Below are 21,187 nucleotides of genomic sequence, written 5' to 3' on the forward strand. Positions count from 1 at the left end.
CCATTCCCTTCTCCAAGGCAGGAGTTGACCTCGAACCCCTCCTGTTCCTCTTCCCCCAGACCAACCCAGAGAGGCAGTTTCTGTCCATCTGCACTCACTCAACCATGCCTGCAGCTACTCTCTCTGGCTAGATTCTGAGTCTCCCCAGTTCTCCACCTGTTTTCTTTCCCAACAAGCTGTGTAGCAGCTTTGAGCTATTATTTCCCCCAAACCCTGCCCACCCTAGGTATCCTGCAGGCTGTTTGGGCTACTTTGTACCCAAAGGCTTCCTTTTCCTGCATCTCTTCCTTCACTAAAATCTTTTCTCTCGCCTCCCTTCCTGACTTGGCTTAACCTGGCTGAGTGTGTATATGTATTTATGAATACCAGTTAATATCTTATCCTTCCAAGACCAAGTGCTCCTCTTGTCCTCAGTCTTGTTCCATCACTCCATGTGATTCTGGAACCATCCAATCTGTCTGATTCTACAAGAGCACCTCTTCTTCTTCTTGGAGGGCATGCCTGGGTTGAAAACAGCTAAGTTTCCAGAAATCACAACTAGGTGATGTAGGTGAAACAAAGTCCTCATTCATTTAGCCAGTGGGTCAACAAAATACTTACTGGTCACCGATGGTAAGGGAGTGGTGTTTAGACTGATTCAGTGACTGCACAAACTCCAGATGGGGAAAAGGGTAGCACCTCTGACTAAATAGGCTAGAGGACAGTGTGTGACAGGCCTGGGCCCCCATCCCAAGCACCTAATCTCTCCCTCTCCCGAATGCCCTTCACCAGGTTCAAGTTCCAACACAATTCACATCTTTCACACCCAACTTGATTTACTTCCGATTCATGTCAGACTCCTCTCTCCTCTACCATAAACAATGTGCAGAAATGCCACCTTGTTCTCTCATGTATCTATTCAAATACCTATGTCAGAGCCTGGAGTGTAGTAGGTGCTCAATAAATACTGCTTTCATTAGATAGCAAATGTGAACACTTTGGAGAACCATCTATCTGGACATGACTGAGTGAGTTTAACCTTCAGAGAGATTTAGGTAATACAGATCTTCATGAGATGGGAACTGGTACACAAAAATGACAATATTTCCTATCCAAGTATTTTCTTTAGAACAAATAGGGACAGGAAAATCCCACCTTCTGAAAATCTTTGAAAATTTTGATTTCTTCAAATAAAATCTTTCTCCTGCTTGCCCTATGTTTTGACAAACACGAAGTCTACCCGAGATCCTTGGGGAATAATACTCCATCATGAATCCTCGGTGATGCTGCTTCTCAGGGTTTATTTATACGAACTCAAAATGTGTTGCTTGAGTACTATCCTACACAGATATGTCTGCTTCTCTGTTTTTGAATCCCGGTTTCAAATGAAACTCATTTCCATTCCTTTCTCCTATCTTCCTCTCTCTTTCCTACACCTCCAAGGACCTTGAAAAGCTGACAATGTCAGATACTACCAGCACCACCTTCGGGGGCAGAAGAGCAGTCCCACTCAACAACTCCAATGCAGCTGAAGCCAACCTTCCCACTGAGGAGCTGGTGGGCTTGGTGCCCCGAGGAGTCAACTTGCAAGGTAGGAGCTCACCACTGCACCCAGGCTCAACCCAGGCAGCTTCTGGGAGCATCCTGTCTCCTTTGAGCAACTTCTTCCTCCTCTTCCTCTCCTTCCTCCCTTCCTTCCTCCCTTCCTTCCTTCCTTCCTTCCTTCCTTCCTTCCTTCCTTCCTTCCTTCCTCCCTCCCTCCCTTCCTTCCTTCCTTCCTTCTTTCCTTCCTTCCTTCCTTCCTCTCTCTCTCCCTTCCTTCCTTCCTTCCTTCCTTCCTTCCTTCCTTCCTTCCTTCCTTCCTTCCTTCCTTCCTTCCTTCCTTCCTTCCTTCCTTCCTTCCTTTCTTTCTTTCTTTCTTTCTTTCTTTCTTTCTTTCTTTCTTTCTTTCTTTCTTTCTTTCTTTCTTTCTTTCTTTCTTCTTTCTTTTCTTGTACTGGGGCTTGAACTCAAGGCCCAGGTACTGTACCTTAGTTTTTTTGGGGGGTGGAGGGAGTCGGTCATGGGGCTTGAACTCTGGGCTTGACCATTGTCTCTCAGCTCTTCAGCCCAAGGCAAGTGCTCTACCACTTGAACCACAGTGCCACTTCCGGGTTTCTAGTGGTTTATTGGAGATAAGAGTCTGACGGCCTTTCCTGTCCAGGCTGGCTTTGAACCATGATCCTCAGATCTCAGCCTCCTGAGTGGCTAGGATTATAGGTTTGAGCCACCAGCACCCAGCTATTGTACCTCAGCTTTTTTACTCAAGGCTGGTGCTCTATGACTCGAGCCACACTTCCACTTCTGGAATGTTTTTTGGCTGGTTAATTGGAAATAAACTTTTAGGCTGGGGTTGGCTTGGAGCTTAAGTCCTCCGACTCCTGAGTAGCTAGGATTACAGGCTTAAGCCACCAGCACCCAGCCTTGATTGTTTTTTGGTTTTAAAAATAAACCTCTTTTGAGGTTTTCGTAGCTCACCAGAGACCCAGATCCTTATCTTAGTTCTGCCACTTACAGATCTTGCAAACGACTTGGTGAAGTCACTTTGTCATTCTACTTTCAACTATCCCCTCTCCAAAATAAATATGTTGGGTTTATTGAGGCTTTTTGCAGCCCTACTGTTGTATGCTTTTGAGAATGCTCTCTAGCTGGAAGATTCCACTTCCAAAATATTGTGGCTGTATTTGATTGTCTGGCTTGCACCTCGTTTCTTCTCCCTCCTCCCTCTATGGCTGTGAATTTCAGAGCTGGTGAGAAGTGCCAGATTGTGACAGTAATAGAGATGGAAGTCCTCGATTTGTCTCTAGAGCAGGCCAGAGAGCCAGCAAAGCAGGCGGCTTCCTCGGCCTCTTGCCTCTGCCTAGTCCTCTGGGACCTGCTCTGGGTATAGCAGCCAGCAGCTGACCTCTTCTCAGTCCTGTCAGCTGTGACAGGGCCCAGGTGCCAGTGCTGGCTTCGTGATACAAGCGCCATTCCCTTGAGCCACAACAGGGACATTCAGACTCATGTCCCTGAATGGCATCTAGGTACTTTTTGTAACATCATTTTTGCATGAAAACCCAGTTTCGCTCCTGAAGGTTCTCTGAGCTACATTTCATCCAGACAAGGGAAAGGTAAGCAACCATTTTTCTGGAATGGGTGAACTCAGTCAACCCTAGGGCTGTGTGCTTAAGTGTCCGTCAGGAAGAGAGGACTTGAAAGCCTCTGGTGGATACAGGACCCCCAGAGGCAAAGAGAAAGGATAGTATGGATTCCTAACACATCCAAAGAGCAGGAGAATGGGCCAAATGTTACAGGTGGGATGGTTTGTGTTCTGATCCCATTGAGGTGATTGGAGATCAAATTGTAAAATCAGAAAGATAGCACCAGGTACCATGCAAGTTTGAACATGGGTTCACAGACCACAAGGGCATCCCCAGTTAAGTGCACAGTTAATATAGCATAGTTTGAGGAGCCAACACACATTCATTCCGAAATAAGTCTCCCAGCTAAGTGCCCCATTCTAAATCCCACCATGAAACCATTACACTGAATTAAAGGAGACATGGGAATCAGATCATCTCAGTCACCATGTTACAGGTTAGGCAACAGAGGCCCAAAGCATGGAGTTCCTATCACTCCTTCACTGCCCAGAATGGAAGTCTTTGTTTTTGTTTTTTGTGGGTTTTTCTTTTTTTACATTTTTAAAGAATACAAATAAAACAGGAAAGCCCAAAGCCCTCTAACTATCAAGCAGATCTCCGTGGGGCATTCTGTTTGCTAGCAGAGTTCCTGTCTGTTAGAGAAGATGTTGGGCCCTTGGAAAGGGGACCTAGCATTGGAGGAAGGAGACAAGAAAAAGATAAAGTGCAAAGCACATAGTCACCTTTACCAGTATCAGTAAGGAAGCATGTGATCCTAAACACGGGCAATGTGGAAGATCTCTGCCTATGAGGCAAAAGAGCTTCTTGTTCTACAATAGCAAACAAGACATCTGAGTGTCCCAAACCTCAGTTTCTCTATCAGCAAAATGGAAGCAATGTCTACTTAGCAAGTTTTCTAGCAGATCAGATGACAGTGCTTTGGAGGACATCTAACCCACAGCACTTGACCAATAATGCCCACTGAGTTGGAGTGTGCAAGTAACTTTTAGCCCTGCACACCAAGATTATCGCTGACCGTTGAGCCAGTGAGTACCTGATGGTACAGGAGATGGGTGCAAACTGTAGCCTCTGTAAATCAAAAATCTGAACAAAATGTAGGCAATAAGACTTCAAAATTGTCAGAGAATTTGAGTGGCTCTGTTACTCTTTAAAAAATCTTAGATTATTGGTTTCTTTGTTTCAGAAGCAGATGAAGGGAATAACTAAATTATTGGGAAAACTGGTTATTATTTACTTGGTAGTCATGTGTCCATGGCCCTTCCTACACTCTTGGATATTTGTGAGAGGCCTTTCCACAGGAAAGGGAAGGTCTAATAGCTATTTATATAATCATTTCAATGAAGAAAAGCAGTCATTTGAAAATTAAATGAGTCATCCTCCACTGTGTCTTTGTATCACTGGTAATAACAAGTTCCAGATTTCAAAGGCACGCACTCAGTATTTCTCACATAGATAAGTGCTAATGGGGGCTCCGAACCTAACTACAACAAAAATCCTGGAGAACAAAAATACCAGAGTACAAGCTTTCCCAATAAGGAAACTATTCCTCACAGCTCAGATTTCTGTTTAATTCTACAAAAGGCAGGTTTTCTGTCACTAAATATATCCATTTTCCCCCACGTCGCCTCTGCTGAAGGACTAATGCTAGGAAGGAATAATTCCAAGTGGTTCTAATGCCATCTTCCTGCAGTTCACCCAAGTTGCCACCAGTGGCCTCCAGAATACTCCTATCTCCCTAATCCTCAACAACTGCTATTGGCCTTGGACTAAAAAGCCAAGCCCTCTGCCCCGCCCTTTCATCTTGTTAAACGGTGGTCTTGCCTTTCAAAATGCTGACCTTGTGAAACTGGCTGAGAAGCTCAGAGAGGCTAGAGAAAAGAAAGAAAGAAAAAAAGAAAACGTTAGGCTTTTCACTTTCATTTGCATTGTATATCCCAATGCATATACTTTAGCTGTGAATATTTGACTAAGGACATTTCATTAGAGTGAAATTATTTCATTTCAGTTGGTGTTTCTAAAATATCTCTCTACAGTTTTCTTGTGACGAAACTATAAAGAACTATATGTTCTTGGGCTGATTTGACTATTACAAACAATAGGTTATCATTGATGACAGTAAGGAGAATATTTATTTGGCAGGTCTAATGCATTCAGTGCACTCAATTCCAACAAGAAAACACGCCTGGTTCTAGGGAAAAAAAATCACATGGCATGAGATCTAGTAGCTTTCAGGACAAAGGGGTCTGTTACCCTCCTGAGACTGTTCTCTCTTCCATTCTTCTTTGTCAGAACTAAATCAACCAATCAGCCAGTGAGGGATCAACTTCTCTTTGGGCACAATGAAGTCCCTCAGTTCCAGGTTATTGAAAAAGTGAGAGACATGGAATGCATGGGTTAGAAACAATGCTACTAAGCCCTTCACTCCGTTCAGGACAAACATGCCCTGGTTGTCAGCTGTATGTCAGGAGCTATTCCAGACTCCTTCTGGGGACACCAAAGTGACTAAGTCACTTCCTTACCACAGCAGCTCCCAGGTTAATAGAACAATATAGTTCAGTGCAGTAAATACTGTACTGGAAATACTGTATGTAAATACATACATTGTCAATGTATGATGACTGGGGATGAGGTTGAGAAAATGCTTCATAATGGAAGGATATCTGAGGTGGGCCGAAGAATACTCCAGACAAAGGAGCGCATGAGAGGGCCTTTTCCACACAAAGAACAGTGTATGTCAAGTAGTGAACAGAGACCAGAGGACAACAAAGAGGAGATAAGATCGAGGATGAGCAAGAATCACACTATCTCGGGCACTTTTATTTTGATGATAGTGGGAGAATTGTGGAGGATTCAAAATAACAGAATTATATTTTGTAAAGGTAAATGCAGTGATGAGAAAAAGAGAGAAGATGCTGCAGGCCAGAGAACAGGTGAACCCGAGAGATTGTATTTCCTGGAGAAGGCATGAGTTTCCTTTCTCTTGTAGCTCCCTCTGGACAGCTAGCTGAGGATTTCTTAAGTATTTTGAAGTATAGGACATCTTCATAGCAAGAGTTGAAAAATTAACTGCTGAAGAAAATATCTTTGTTCTAACGATGATACATTAAGATTTCAGGTATATAAAAGGAATGGGAGGGGAAAAAATCTTTTTCCTGTTATTCTTTTCTCCATAAACAGACCTACTTTTACTCATGCATAGCATTAAAGCCTGTAGTTCAGTAACAATATTACCAAAGATTGAGTGGAGATTTCAGATCCCCAGGGAATTCCTAGAATATGAACCTAAACATTTAACTTATTTCAAGGTTCCATCTGTGACAGGTATAATCATTCTCAGAAGAATATTTTTTTGCAACCAAGGGAGAAGATAATCTACTTTTATTCATATTAGGGAGGGGGTCGGAGGACAGAGAGGCAACTGGTTCTGAGGAGAAACTTTCTTTTCCTTGAACAAACAATTTTCTGATGTGTTAGAGATTAGACTAAATTGTGTTAGGTAGACTTTTTGTAAGTTGTCACTTTGAAAGAGCAAGCTCTCAATTTTCCACAATCTCTCCCTTTTTCTCTTATTCTCTCTCTTTCTCTCCCTCTCTTTTGAAAAAAAAATGTTTAGGAATGAGCTTCTCTATTTTGCCAAGATCTAGAAAGGTCCAAAGAGATGTAAATTTATTTCCTATTGTGGCAAATGAAGCCTGACCAACAAGAGGCCTCTTTCAAACCATGCTCTTCATAGGCCAATAAACAAAGTAAAAATCAATGCACCAGCTTAACAAATTTTTTTATTATTTTTTTATTGTGAAAATACCATACAGAGGGGTTACAATTACATGGGCAAGACAATGAGTACATTTCTTATCAAGCATTGTTGCCTTTTCCTTTGTTTTCCCTTCCCATCTCTTCCCATCTCCCCACTTACTTCCACCCCTTACCCGCTCAAAGTTGTAAAGTTTGTTTTTCGACATAACAATTTGTACATCTCATTGTTGCAATGGGTCCACCTGTATCCCTATTTAAACGATTTGTTTTTCCTTCCCCTCCACAAATTATACCAACATCAAATACAGTGAAAGCAAGGGTTATACCATGGGGGAGGCGCATACAAAGCAACAAAGAAATCATCTTATAAATATATTGCCCCATTTGTTAGGAAATGGAAAGACTTGGAAAAAATTATATTAAATGAAGTAAGCCAGGCCCAAAGAAACATAGGTCCCATGGTTTCCCTTATTTGCAATAACTAGTATATGTCTGAGACAAGCAGAAAAGGTCAGAGTAGTTGATGTTAGGTGAAATGAACCCCAAGATAAGTATTAACAAATGTTTGCTGGGTAACCACTACCTGGAAAGGGGCACACCTTAGCAAAACAAACAAACTGACCACACGGCGATGCTTTTATATGTGTGCTTGCATTTTAGGACAATCATCTGCACAGTCCTTGCTATTGTCAGTTACTGTAACAACCTGGTACTACTCTAGGCTAGATCTGTGGGTGACTATGCATGAATAATAAAAAGTAATTCCTTCCCCAATGTGGAGAACCCCAGTTCTATCACTTAGATGTGGTTTGTCTCTCAAGGATTCAATGTTGGAAGCTTGATCCACAGTATGGCAATATAAGAGGTGGTGGGACTTTTAAGAGAATGCAGTCATAATGTTCAGTGTACATACAGGAAAAATGGAATTGGGAAAACTGAGGCGAAGAGTGGAAATTGGAGAGATGGGGAAGAATTCTGAAAGGGGTGACATTGATGGAGATGCATTATATTCATAAACTGACATGTTCAATTAAAACCCTTTTGTACAACTACTTAAAGATAATTTAAAAATAAAAGAGGTGAGGATCTAGTGGGAGGTCCTTAGGCCATTTCAGGCTGGGTTTGGAAGAGATTAAAGTGTATATGAAAGAGATTAAGATAGTTCTTATAAGACCCTGTGTTAGTTCTCAGGAAAGTGAATGATTATAAAAAACCTTAGTCTGACCCCTGAATGGCTCTCAAGTGTCCTGCTTCTGTGATCCTTCCTTTAGCATGTGCTCTGGTCACATGGTCCATCTTCAGGGAATGCAGTCAGGGACCCTCATCTGAGCTCTACCATGTGATGTGGATGGATGGCCTGCAAAACTGTGAGCTTAGTTTTCTCTTTTCTATGTATATATCACTTTTCATTATAAGTACCCAGCTTCATGTAATTCCTTTAGCTTTTAGAATCGTTAAGTAGTTGTATAAAGAGGTTTTAATCCAACATGCCAACCTGTGAATACAACACGTCTTGATCTGTGTCACCCCTTCCTTTTCCAACCCCCATCTATCCAACCCCACCCATCCTGTCTAGTTAACTGATCCCATGTTTACACATATACATTGAGTATTATGGCTGTGTGTCTCTTTATGGTAATGAAAAACAGGTGATGACACCACTAAATGCATTGACTTGTTGACGATTACTCTGAAGAGGGGCAGGCATGGCTGTTGTTTCTCATCTTTTCAAAGAAGCAGCAACCTCTTGATGCCCTTCTTATTTATCTTACATGCTTTTAAAGGCTGGAATATTTTTTATTTAAATCTTGGACCTCACAATGTAATTTTTAATCTCCCATATTTTAGCCAATTTTTTTTTTGTTTTTTCCAAGTGCCATTTACTAAATGAAATGTTTTTATTAATTTAGATCATTTTAAGATGAACTTTGCAGAGATTGTACAAAAGATTTTTATTACTATGACTTCAATTTTTCTTTACTTGGAATAATACTATAAATTCTTAGTCAACTACTGGTAATGCACTCAAGTGGTGAGTAGTCATAGCTACTCAGGAAGCTGCGATCTGAGGATCAAGGTTCAAAGCCAGGCCAGGCAGGCTAGACCAAGAGACTTTTATTTCCAATTACCCAGCCAAAGCCAGAAGTTAAGGTGTAGCTCAAGTGGCAGAGTGCTAGATTTGCATAAAAGTGCTAAAACTCTTGAGTTTAAACCACACACACACACACACACACACACACACACACACACACACACACTTAATCCTTATGGATTTTTCCCTTCTTTTCCAAAGGATTTAACTTATTAGAGAAACAGAAATGGTTGCTTAGAAAAAACAGTTTTGGAAACTCTATGCTTCAAATTAAATGTTCTCAAAAGCATAACCATATGGATTATTTTCAAAAACAAACTGTATGTTTATTTTCAGTGTGAGAAACTGCAAATGCATATGATTTTTTCCTTAGGTTTATATACTCAAAGGAATTCATTAGCTCCCTTTTTACTTATACTTAGTCACAGACAGCATGAAGACATAGTATTTTTATTCTGATGTGAAGCAAAATTTCTCTTCTGGTGGCTGAGTGGTATAAAAATCTCCAATCACTGTCTCCACCAACACTCATGATCCCAGAACTCATGTCTTTGGAGAATAAGATTGTCTGATAAATGATATTTAAAGACCTGATATGGTTGATCCCATTGCAAAGGGGACAATTCATTTTAAAATTAAACAACTCCAAGCTTCTCATTTTCAGGTATTAATAGAATTGGTCCAGTAGAAAAGTGACAGATCTGTGGATGTGTTTTTGCTTATTCTCCCAAGCGTAGCAACAAGATGATGGAAATGTGATTTTGTTCTCAAGGGGTCTGCAGTCCCATGGCTGACATCATCTATTTAAAGGTAACACAAAGTGTTAATGATGATATATGTATTTATTACAAATGAAGAAGTATATTGTAAGAGCTGAGAGGAAAAAAGAAGCCATCCATATGTAGATGGAAAAGGAAAAGAAAAGGAGAAACAACTGTGTCCACTCAGAACGCATGGGACGGAGAGGGCATGCTTGTGGGGAAGGCTGAAAGGCCATTTCTAGAAAGCTTTCTGGGGGCACTTTACCAGGTAGACTGTGCTGCTTAAATCCCAGCCTTCATTTATAAGATTATCTCTTTGTTGCTTTGTATGTCCCTCCCCCACAGTATAACCCCTGCTTTCACTATATTTGATGTCAGTATAACTTGTGGAGGAGATGGGGAAAAACCAGTTGTTTAAGGATACAGGTGGACCTGTTGCAACAATGAGAAGTATAAGTTGTCATGTCCAAAACGAGCTTTACAACGTCGGTGGGGGGGGGGGGAAGGAGAAGGATTGGGATTGGGGGAGAGGGGGGAGGCTGGGAAGGGATGTGAAGGGTAAACCAAAGGAGGAGGCTGCAATGCTTGGTAAGAAATGTACGCATTATCCTGCCCATGTAATTGTAACCCCTCTGTACAGTATGTTCACAAATAAAATAAAATTAAATTAAAAAAAAAGATTAAAAAAAAAATCCCAGCCTTCAAGCACATGCTCCAGATATCTGTGCTTTTAACACACATTGACTCCATGGCTCTGCCAACTGCTGGGTGCTGTTACTGTCATTACTATCAACTGCTGGGCATTTAGTATGTGCCACGCCCTGAGTCCCAGCATTCCTCTGTTTTCTCATTTATTCCCACAACCAGCCAAGTCCATTTTATGGATGAGGAAACTGAGGTTCAGGAAGTTTATGCAACTTGTGCAAAGTCATAAGGAGGACACACAGCAGAGTTAGGATTTGAGTCCAGGCAGTCTGACGCCAAGTCTTACTCTGAGTTAGTCTAACCTTGATATCAACAACCACATTCAATATTTATTGAGAATATACTCAGAAGTAGGTCCTGTATGTGGTGTCTCATGCCCATATTAAAGACAAGGCAACAGTAACTCAGAGAGATTAAATAACTTCCCCGAGGTTGAACAATTAGTAAGTACAGAGCATCTCCCAAACCATATCTGCAAAATGTAGCAATCACCAAAGAAAGCAATTTTTTTCATAGGCAAAAAGATGTGGAAACCATTGAATCTCTAGGAGCACTGCAGTGCTCAGCCATGCATTGCAGCCCCCTGTCAGCTCTACAGCAGAGAAAGCTGATCACCTCTGCTTAGGCCAGTGTTTCCCCAACCGACCTAACCACAGAGCTGTCCTCCAGGACCTGCCCAAACAGAGCCGATGCTGCCCTGTTCAAGGACAGACTGACTTCACCAGACTCACTGGATGCAACTAGATACCAAAGAAATCTTTGAAAATTCCTCTTCAGCTTGGTTTTTTCCTGAAGAGAGAGCTGCTTGGGAAGCCAAGACATAGAGCTAATATATTCATGTTCAGAGCAGGCAGTCACAATGGAGGAGGGTCAGAGCCAAGGCATCAAAACCTGGGATGATTCTAAGATCTGAACATCAATTCCCTTCAGATAGATGAGCTGACCACCATCTCTCATCCAGAGCAGGGCAACAACCTCCTAACTGAACTTCCAGCATTGACACTATCCAACTCCTCTTCCACTCTGTCCCCAGAAACAGTGTGAACTTATATCTTTCAATCAAATCATGAAAGGTTGTGGGTGTAGATTCTTTACTGTACCTCCAATGTCAAGTCCAAGCTCTGTAACACAACCTATAAATTTGCTTTTGTCTGTTTTTTCATTGTGGCTCCGCCTTCTACTTTCAACTACCCAAACATTTTTTTAGCCATTACTTCCCCACTTTCTCCCAAAACCCTTGACTCAGTCCTCCCCTATTCTGCTCCCACTGCAAAAGCAGTATACCCGTTCTCTTCTCAATGACTTGTCTTTTGACTACTGTTAGTGTGTGTGTGTGTGTGTGTGTGTGTGTGTGTGTGTGTGTATATGTGTGTTTAATTTAGTGGCCATTGTTCACTTTTCAGTATCTACCACTATGTCTACTTTATTTGCAATTTAACATTAGTCAATTGTTTGATCAATATTCATATCCATGCATTAGATAGACACATATATAGCAAACTTTAGAAATCCTGAAGGTCAGAAAGCTGGAGAGAATATATTAAATGTATTGAATACAGGTACAACAACTCCTGCCTATAATTCCAGTTACTTGGGAGGTAGAGATCTGGAGGATTACAGTTTAAGCCCAGCCTAGGTAAAAGTGAGACCTCCTATCTCAGCCAATAGTGGGGTGGTAGTGTGTGCCTGTCATCCCAGCTATGTGAGAAATAAACAGGCCTTAAAATGAACTGAAAAACAAAAAAAAATTTTAATAAATACATATGACCAAAGAGATACTCAAGTGAGTAACTTGTAGGAATCTAAATGGAATTATAGCCCATTAAGGGGCAAATGGCATTAGAATGAACTTAATGTAGATCCAAAGTAAGAAAAGAGTGCCTGAGACACTAATTATATCTTGAATTAAAATAATAGATGTGTACTATTTGTTTTCAAAGATGTAATTGTCTCGTATTTTATTGGGAAAAAAACATGACCACAGTAGGTACTTTCTTCTAGGGAAAAAGTTCAAAAAGGAAATGTACGAAGTGAGGGCTGGGAAGGTGGCTCAGTGGTAGAGTGCTTGCCTTGCATGCATGAGGCCCTGGGTTCGATTCCTCAGCATCACATAAACAGAAAAAGCCAGAAGTGGCGCTGTGGCTCAAGTGGTAGAGTGCTTGCCTTGAGCTGAAGAGCTGAGAGACAGAGCATAGCCCAGAGTTCAGGTCTACGACCAGCAAAAAAAAAAAAAAAATGTACGAAGTGAAATATATTCCAAAACAGAATTATGGGAAAGCATCTTAAGGAATCATTGAAGAAATGGAGACAGTTTCACACTGAGGATGAGATGCCTAAGAACCCTTTAAATACCTAGAGGATGCCAAAGGAGATGACTGGAGAATTTGCTCTACATTTATACAAACGGATCCGTGGATAGAAAATTACAGAGAAGCAGATGTCAGTTCATCACAAGAGGGTTAGAGTAGTGAGTATCAGGTAGTGAGTTCTCTGTTCAATCAGAGGCCAGAAACCCAAGTCTTAAGGCTTTCCAGGAGATGCTCCTGGAGTATCCACATGGTAGGTCTACCAGATGGCCTGGGAGTGCCTTTCCCTTGAGACCCTTTGAGCTGTATCTTAGCATGTTCCTTTCTTTGATACTGATGAATGGTGAACACATTCAACCCATTCCTGAGGATTTAGACTTTTAGTTATTTTTTAAAGTTATTTAAAAGCATTGTGCAAAAAAAGAGGAGCAGAGGAGTTGGTCACTAAAGTTATTTTCAACCCCAGATACTTTGGGATCTCCTCACTCTTTCATAGGCTGGTTTAGCACTGGAGAATATGATCTTAATAAAGCCAGAGAGCTCAGGAGAAAGGTGCCTTGGAAAAGAGAGAGGCCTAGAAAATTAAACATCTTCAGCTCACAGCATAATGGAAAGAAAGTACTCTTCAGGGGCCCATGTACTGTGACTGAGCTGTGAGATAAGGTAAAAATAAAACTGCATCTTGTGCTCTACTGAAATGCTGCAGCCGGAGTAACCCATGGAATACCAAGCCATGTGGAGTCTTGTCAGAGTTCCTGCTCTGTGAGCCACAGAACACCTGAAATCTCAAGGTAGTCCAGGTGTCATAGCAGACACATTGTATCATATCTCATTGAGTCCTCATAGAAATTCTCAAGCTACTAGCATCCTCATTTTAAAGTGGAAGAAACTCACCTGTGTGAGTCTGAGAGGTGAAGAACCATACGTGAATAAATCTGAGACATGAGATTATGACCTGGGTTTGGATGAACCTTGAATGTACCAAAGTAAAGTAAGTCAGGATCAGAAAGACAAAGGATACATGTTTTCTCTCACATTTGGGAGTTAGAGCTAACTTATAAACATAGATGAAAATATATAAAGGTAATATGCAGTTATACCAAACTAATGGACCAAAATATGGCATACAAAAGGTGACTACCATACAAAAGGTGTATATCAATGATGTCACTCCTACAAATAATCCACAGTTTAACAGAATGAATTCCAGGAAGCTGGAACATGTGTTGACAAGTTGAGAGTGAAATCAAAGGGAGAAGGACAAATGGAGAGAGAAGGAATGGGTGAAAACAGCTTTAGGTTCCAATGCATATATGTGAAAATAGAACCAGGAAACTTAAGGAGATGGATGGAGTTGGGGGAGATGGAAGAGAATGATGGAATGATTAAGATACATTGTGCTGGGGCTGGGAAGGTGGCTCAGTGGTAGAGCGCTTGCATTGCATGCCTGAGGCCCTGGGTTCGATTCCTCAGCACCACATAAGCAAAAAGAAAAAAGCCGGAAGTGGCACTGTGGCTCAAGTGGTAGAGTGCTAGCCTTGAGCTGAAGAGCTGAGGGACAGCGCCCAGGCCCAGAGTTCAGGTCCCACAACCAGACCTCCCCCGCCCCCCGAAAAAGATACATTGTGCTCATTTTAAAGTGACATGTTGAGCTGAAACCCCCTTGTACAACTACTCAAAGAAAAATAATCATAATGAGGGTTTCAACACTCCTGGACTTCAGTGCTAAAGTATATCTTAAAGAGCCCAACTACTTGGTTTCATTTATGAAGAAAAAAATGGGGCTCCAAGGAACCCAGAGTCCTGCATAGGATTCCTGTGTAAAAGTGGAGATGTCTTTGGAGTATTTCAGCACCATGCCTCTGAATGGGCATAAGCTGAGCAGTATGCTTTTATTTTGCAGCCATTAGGGAAAACTAGTCAGGCCTGGGAAAGGGGGTAGGGGCGTGGAGGGCAGGGGACAGAGCACCCTTCCCAATCTTCTCATCCCCAGACTCCTGGAGAACTCCAGATGTACCCGGGGATCAGATTCTGGGCTTGAATTCCTAAACCACAGTGTAGACTGTAGTTGCCACTGCCTTCCCAGAAGTGGTCATTCACAGAGGGGAATAGGAAAGTGGCAGAGGGAAGTTTTCCTTTGTGCAGGGCTATTCTGGATCAGGCTCTGCTCCTGCTTTCGTGCATGTCATCTCAAATCACATCCACATACATCACCTCCTCCAGATGTTGAAGCACCACAAGATAGTCTGTAAAAGTCAGTGAACATGGGAAAAAATGAGGGAGGGGTAACAATGTTTGACTAGAAATGTACTCACTACCTTACTTATGTAGCTGTAACCCCTCTGTACATCATCTTGACAATAAAAATCGGTGTCCTCATTGTAAAATAAGGAAAGTCATATGATTAGTAAACACACAATTGACACATATACACCTCATTCCAAAAGAAAACTCTGCAATTTTGGCATCAAAAAGATCAGGGTTTGATGTCTAGGTGTGTCACTTGGAGGCTAAGGAGCTGCAAGGCTAGCTTCTGTCTGTAGCTGTAAGCCATCATACTTACCTCAGAGAAATGCTAACTTCCTTTCTGCAGACCTGTTCCCTCCCTCCCCTGCCTTTGAGGACCCAGATCTACTTTTAGAACGACAGGAGAGGACATTTGACCCTTCCTGAGGTGACAGGAGAATTTTGGATTAATGGCCAATTTTGTCCTCAGAATATCCCTTTGAGGCTTTCTCCGATTTGATTCCACCCTTTGGAGAGATGGAGGAATTGAAGTGGCTGCCTCATATAGAGAAGTTTAGGCATGGCGGGGAGAGCCTAGCATAGCAAAACCCAGCGTGTGATGGAGAAGCTGATGCCTTGAACTCTGGCCCTCCCTCCCTTCCCTGTGTCTAGATCTATAAGCCAGCCAGCCATCTCCCCCAAAGTGAGTGTCCTGTGATCTGAAATGAGATCAGGAGTGGAAAAAGCTTACATAAAAAGTAAAACTCTCTCCCTAAGCAAGAACATTACGAGACTGTCAGATCTGCTGTCTCCGCTGTCTCCATACAGACTTTTATTGCTCTCTTCCTTCTTCAGAAAAATAACCTGGCTTGGTTTTATTTTTATTTTTTTTGGTCGGTTGTGGGGCTTGAACTCTGGGCTTGGGTGCTGTCCTTGCGCTCTTCAGCTCAAGGTGAGTGCTCTATCACTTGAGCCACAGTGCCACTTCTGGTTTTCGAGTGGTTTATTGGAGATAAGAGTCTCATGGACTTTCCTGCCCAGGCTGGCTTTGAACCTCAATCCTCAGATCTCAGCCTCCTGAGTAGCTAGGATTACAGGTGTAAGCCATCAGCGCCTGGCTTGGTTTTATTTTTAAGTCTGTGTTTAAACTGAAAGCCACCTAACAGTTTCCTTCCATTGTTTTCTCCATGTCCAGAATACCTTCATGTCACAAGTGTTCACCTGTTCAAAGAGAGATGGGACAGCAACAAGATTGACCATCACACAGACCAGTATGACAACAACAATTTGATTGTCCGCAGAGGACAGTCCTTCTACGTCCAGATTGACTTCAATCGTCCATACAACCCTAGGAGAGATCACTTCAGAGTGGAATACGTCATTGGTAAGTGCCCCATGCAAGTGCTAGACATGACATCATGGGTTGAATTGCAAAGAGAGCAGACACAAGGTATCATTGCATCACACTTAACACTGGATGGGGCAGGGATGGAATTCAGCCACGAAGTCACCCTATGTTCTACTTCAGGCAGAATACCAATAATGTGGGCCTACCCTAGTCAAAGTCTTGTATAAATGCTAGTAAGTATAATGAGTGTAAAATGTTAATTAACTGAATTAGTATTCCCCAAATAGCTTTGACACTCTGTAGCTATGATGTTTAACCTATCACAGTGGTTTAATTGGTTTCTTATGCTGAAAATACTTGTAAATCTTAATATGTGATTTCCACATATGCCTTTCCCAAAGTTTGTTCTGCCCTGATTTAGTCCTGTGGCTCGGCCAGGAGAAGTGGATGGTCCAGTGAAATTTACTGAATGCTTTGTACTATGATCTCCTCTTGAAAACTGGCAGTAGCCTGAAAGGTTGCAGAAAGTGCCATTGTACTTCCAGCTCTTCTCAAATTTTTCTGATCAGGGAACCCTTTTCTTTAAGTTACAGCTAGTAATATTTGATATATTTTGGTAAACATTTCTCCAAGAATTTTCAAGAATATCAGGAATATATATATATATATATATATATATATATATATATATGCATAGGAAAGCAAGAAACTACAAAATTCTGTACATAAATTAAAGGTTAAAATAACTCAATAGTGGATGAAGGATATGAGAAAATCCAACAACCCTTTGTATAAAGCTTGTACTTGTGGAGTTGAGATTTAGCTTAAAGAGAGCTTGCCTAGCAAATCAAGAAGTCCCTGAGCTAGTCCCTCAGTACCACAGTACTACAAAAAGTAGTACCGTGACTTCTTTCAGTAGAACTGAATAAAGCCATGGAAATCAGATTTTCAATGTGATTGTCACAGTGAAAAAAAAGATATAGAGAGAATAAGAAATGTAAATGAAATTAAGTGCTAAGGTTTGTATCATTGGTGTACCTCAACATCAGGAAACCCAGAATGGGAAAATATTGACTTCACAAACAGGAAAGACCATATTTTAAATGGAAGGAAGGAAAGAAGAAAAGGAGAGAGGGAGGAAAAGAGGGAGGAAGGAAGGAAGGAAAACAGGGAGGAAGGGAGAGAGAAAGGTAAGGAACAATCTCTTGAAGTATTTCTTTCAGAATATTTAACATAATTAGTTGTACCACAAAAGTCAGTTGAAATATTACTTTAAAAGATCACTAATGCCTGGAGAAGGCTATTATTATATCAAAACTATAGAAAAATAACTTCACATTTGATTGTTCCATTTTGCCTCCCTCTGACTTTGTCTAAAACGAACTGACGTGTTAATACTTGGAAGTGTCTCTTTGTTTCTATGGTAGGGCATGGCATTTCTTTATCACATATAAACAAACTTCCCACTTTCTTCCTAATAAACTTCCTTCCTTTCTTCCCTCCTCCTTCCTTTCCTCCCTCCCTTCCCTTTTCCTCTCTTCCCTTTCTTCCTTCCTTTCTTTCTCCTTCTCTCCTCTTTCCCTTGGTCCCTTCTTCCATTCCCCTCTCCTTTCCAACCTCCCTTCCTTCCTCTCTTCTTTACCTTCTCCCTTTCCTCTCTTGCTTTTCCTTTCTCCTCACTTTCATCCTTCCATCTCTCTCTCCTTTCATCCCTCCTTTCTTCCTTCTTATTTTCCCTCCCTCCCTTACCTTTTAAATATTTAAGTAAATACATTTTTAGCACTTAAGTAATTGCTTTTTAAATATTTAAGAAAGATGATGCCAGATTAACCCCTGTGTGTGCTCCATTCTCAGAGTAGGGGTAGAGAAGGTGACCAAGTCTGGTGAGCTTTTGCCTGATTATAGTATTTGTTAAGTGCTGGCCAGCAGGGCAGCCTCTGAGAGGCAGGTGGAGGCATGAATGAAGTTCAAGATATGGGTGTGGAGAGAAAATGTACCCAGCAGCCTTTTCTTTCTTTCCAGCTTTGAGGCTGGGGCCAAGGCAAATCATGGCAGACTTGGAACAGGGCATTAATAATTGATGTGTTAACCTGTAGCTCAGGACAGCATGTACTGTTAATTTGCTATTACTTTAACATGGGTAGGACATCTACGATGCCCAGCTTTGAGGAGAGTCATTCTTTATGAATATTATTGATAGCACACATTAGGTGGACAAATTAATGGATTCCTTTGTGCTGTTTCCACACATGCATTAGCTGTGTTCATGCTCACCCTCATCCCTCTTCCCCCCTCCCAGTCTCTCACAGACTCCCTCTTCCTTCCCAGTCAGCTTTAGTTCCTGCACGTGAGCGAAGACATTTTTAACAGCTCCATCCATATTCTTGGAAATGACAGGATTTTGTTATTCTTTTTTGGCTGAATAATACTTGATTGTGTAGATATACCACTTTTTTTATCCTTTATTCAAGTTGATGGGCACCCACACTGATCCTAAATTTCAGCTATTGTGATTGGCGCTGCTACTAACTATGGAGGTTCAGGTATTTCTTTCATATGCTGACTTACTTGACTTCAGATATACACCCAAGAGTGGCATAGCTGGATCATATAGTAGTTCTCCTTTTAACTTCGTGCAGAACTTCAACACAGTTTCCTACATAGAGTCTGCATGAACTTTTATTGCTACTAGTAGTTTATGGGTTTTTTTCCCTCATCCTTGCCAGCATTTGTGATTTTCTTGTTGTTTGGGTTTGGTTTGTTTTACTTTGTTTTTGATAATGGTCATCCTGGCAGGAATGAGAGTGATCCTAAGGACAGACATATGAGTTGTCCTTCCCAGCTCTCTCAAGACCAGAGGGATTGCTAGCCCCTGTGGGCCCTACATATTAATGTTTGATTCTTTTTTCTCCCCAGAGTTTAATCACATAAGACCAAGGCCAGGACTTGGAGATTCTCTAGGTCTTCTCCTCAGACTCACAAAGCCCCCTGTCTAGTTCCATACTTCCTAATTCTGGTTTTAGCAGAAAGAAGAGGGGAAGGAAAACAACCACAAATCTATATATTGGGAAAGCTAAGACTCTCCCAGGAGCTTCCAGAAATCCATTTACAGCTCATCTGCTTCCCTGACCCCTAAGGGGTTGTGTGCGGGCCCTCCCACACACAAGGGAGGATAAGAATGAAGCCTGGGATGTAAGCAATGTACACCGGACTTGCACATCGGCTGTGCTGAGGGGCAGGCGCAGTCTGGTGATGATGGTACTGTGGTGAGACATATGTAGTTATGGTCATCATGTGCTGAGATCCCACAGGGGTCAGTTGCACAGATGCAGTCTCATGAGCCCACTGAACATCAAAATATTCTATTATCAAAAGTATTTCTGTTTCCCTCACTTTGTGAATAATGGTTATAAAAACCCACCTACATTTCAGTCTCTGGTGTATTTTAAAGATGACAATGACAGAGAATTCTCCTTCAGAATGGCATGCTCCTTCCAGCCCAGATTACTAGAACAGGATGTCCAGGTTGGGTAAAGATTCTTGGAGGAAAGAGGATGACAGCCTGGGTTAGGGATGTTGGCTAAAGAAATTGAAGAGTGATGAGATTTGGGAAATACTGAGGAAAAAAAATCTATCGGATGTGTTCCTGTGAGAGATGAGAGGAAAGAAAGAGTCAAGTGCGCCTCTCACATTGCCACTTCCTTTTGACTTTGATGATATGTGCTAGAACTTTCTAATGTGAATGATAATCCACTGGCTCTGGGTACCAAGTATGCAACTGTTGGAACAACATGCATGCATACATGCCTGCACACACTCATACATAACACATACACATAAAGACATGCTTACAGACATGATGTATACCTACAGACACACACATACAAATGTGTTCTGCATTTCCCATTGAGTTCTTCAAGAATCTTTAAAGCTGACTTAAAGTTAGTTATTAAGTAGCTCATCCAGCCCAGACCAGAAAGAGTTGTGCCTGCTCTTCAAACCCAGTTTCCTTTCCTGGTCACACCACACCCTCTTCCATCTAGAGAGCAGCAGAGGTTAAGTGTATTTCTTTTTTACTCTGGTGAGGTTGGACAATTCGGGGGACTTTGAGATTAACAATGTTCAAAGACAGAAGTCTGAAGCCAAAGCAGGAAATGTGGGTAGACAAAGAAAATGTGGGTCTCATTCATCTGATTTACTTGGAAAAAGTAAATGAAGTAAGCATGAGCCTGAGACTTGAGTCCTAGGAGGAAACAACTTCTAGGGAAGAGATCTGGGAACTAGAGTCCCTGAAGGAGGGAAAGGCCAAATGATCACAGAAAGAGAAGTATAATCCAAGCAGAGCAGTGTTTCAAGTCTAAGAGGAATGTGTGCTTAAAGAAGAAATCATAGCCAATTTTATTAAATGTGAGGAAGGAACGAAGTGAAGTAATAACTATCCCTTGGGGCTCAGCAGTCAAGAGATCTGCTTTGTGATGCTTTATGACAGACACACATCCTCTGGAGATTGTCCTTTCTTCTTCTCTCCTCCTCCTTCCTCTTCTTTCTCCTCCTCACTTGGGTAGAAACTAAATTCCAAGATCTGAAAGTAAATGCAATGAGAATAAGTAGAGGTAGCCAACCTGTATTACATTTGAAGGAAAAGAATTCTTTTTATTTTTTGGTGCCAGTCCTTGAACTCAGGGCCTGGGTGCTAATCCTGAGTTTGTATGCTTAAGGATTACCTCTCTGCCACTTGAGCCACAGCTCCACTTCTGGCTTTTTAGTAGTTAATTGGAGAGAAGAGTGTTAGCAACCTTCCTCCCCTTGTTGGCTCTGAATGTTGGATCCTC

At 41.6% G+C, this 21,187-nt stretch overlaps 1 protein-coding gene across 2 annotated transcripts in view; it reads left to right on the top strand.

The window, feature by feature from the left end:
* The window catches only part of F13a1 (coagulation factor XIII A chain), a 186,728-nt gene that overhangs the window by 1,085 nt on the left and 164,456 nt on the right, over window positions 1-21,187 (top strand). For both annotated transcript variants that reach the window (XM_042687153.1, XM_042687154.1), the window contains exons 2-3: window positions 1,423-1,570; window positions 16,203-16,391. In XM_042687153.1, coding sequence (XP_042543087.1) covers window positions 1,441-1,570; window positions 16,203-16,391 — 319 coding nt within the window. In that variant the 5' untranslated portion in view covers window positions 1,423-1,440. The remainder of the gene's footprint in view (window positions 1-1,422; window positions 1,571-16,202; window positions 16,392-21,187) is intronic.

This window comes from Dipodomys spectabilis, unplaced genomic scaffold (assembly GCF_019054845.1).
Source record: "Dipodomys spectabilis isolate Male_0828 unplaced genomic scaffold, ASM1905484v1 ptg000104l, whole genome shotgun sequence".
Classification (NCBI taxonomy): domain Eukaryota; kingdom Metazoa; phylum Chordata; class Mammalia; order Rodentia; family Heteromyidae; genus Dipodomys; species Dipodomys spectabilis.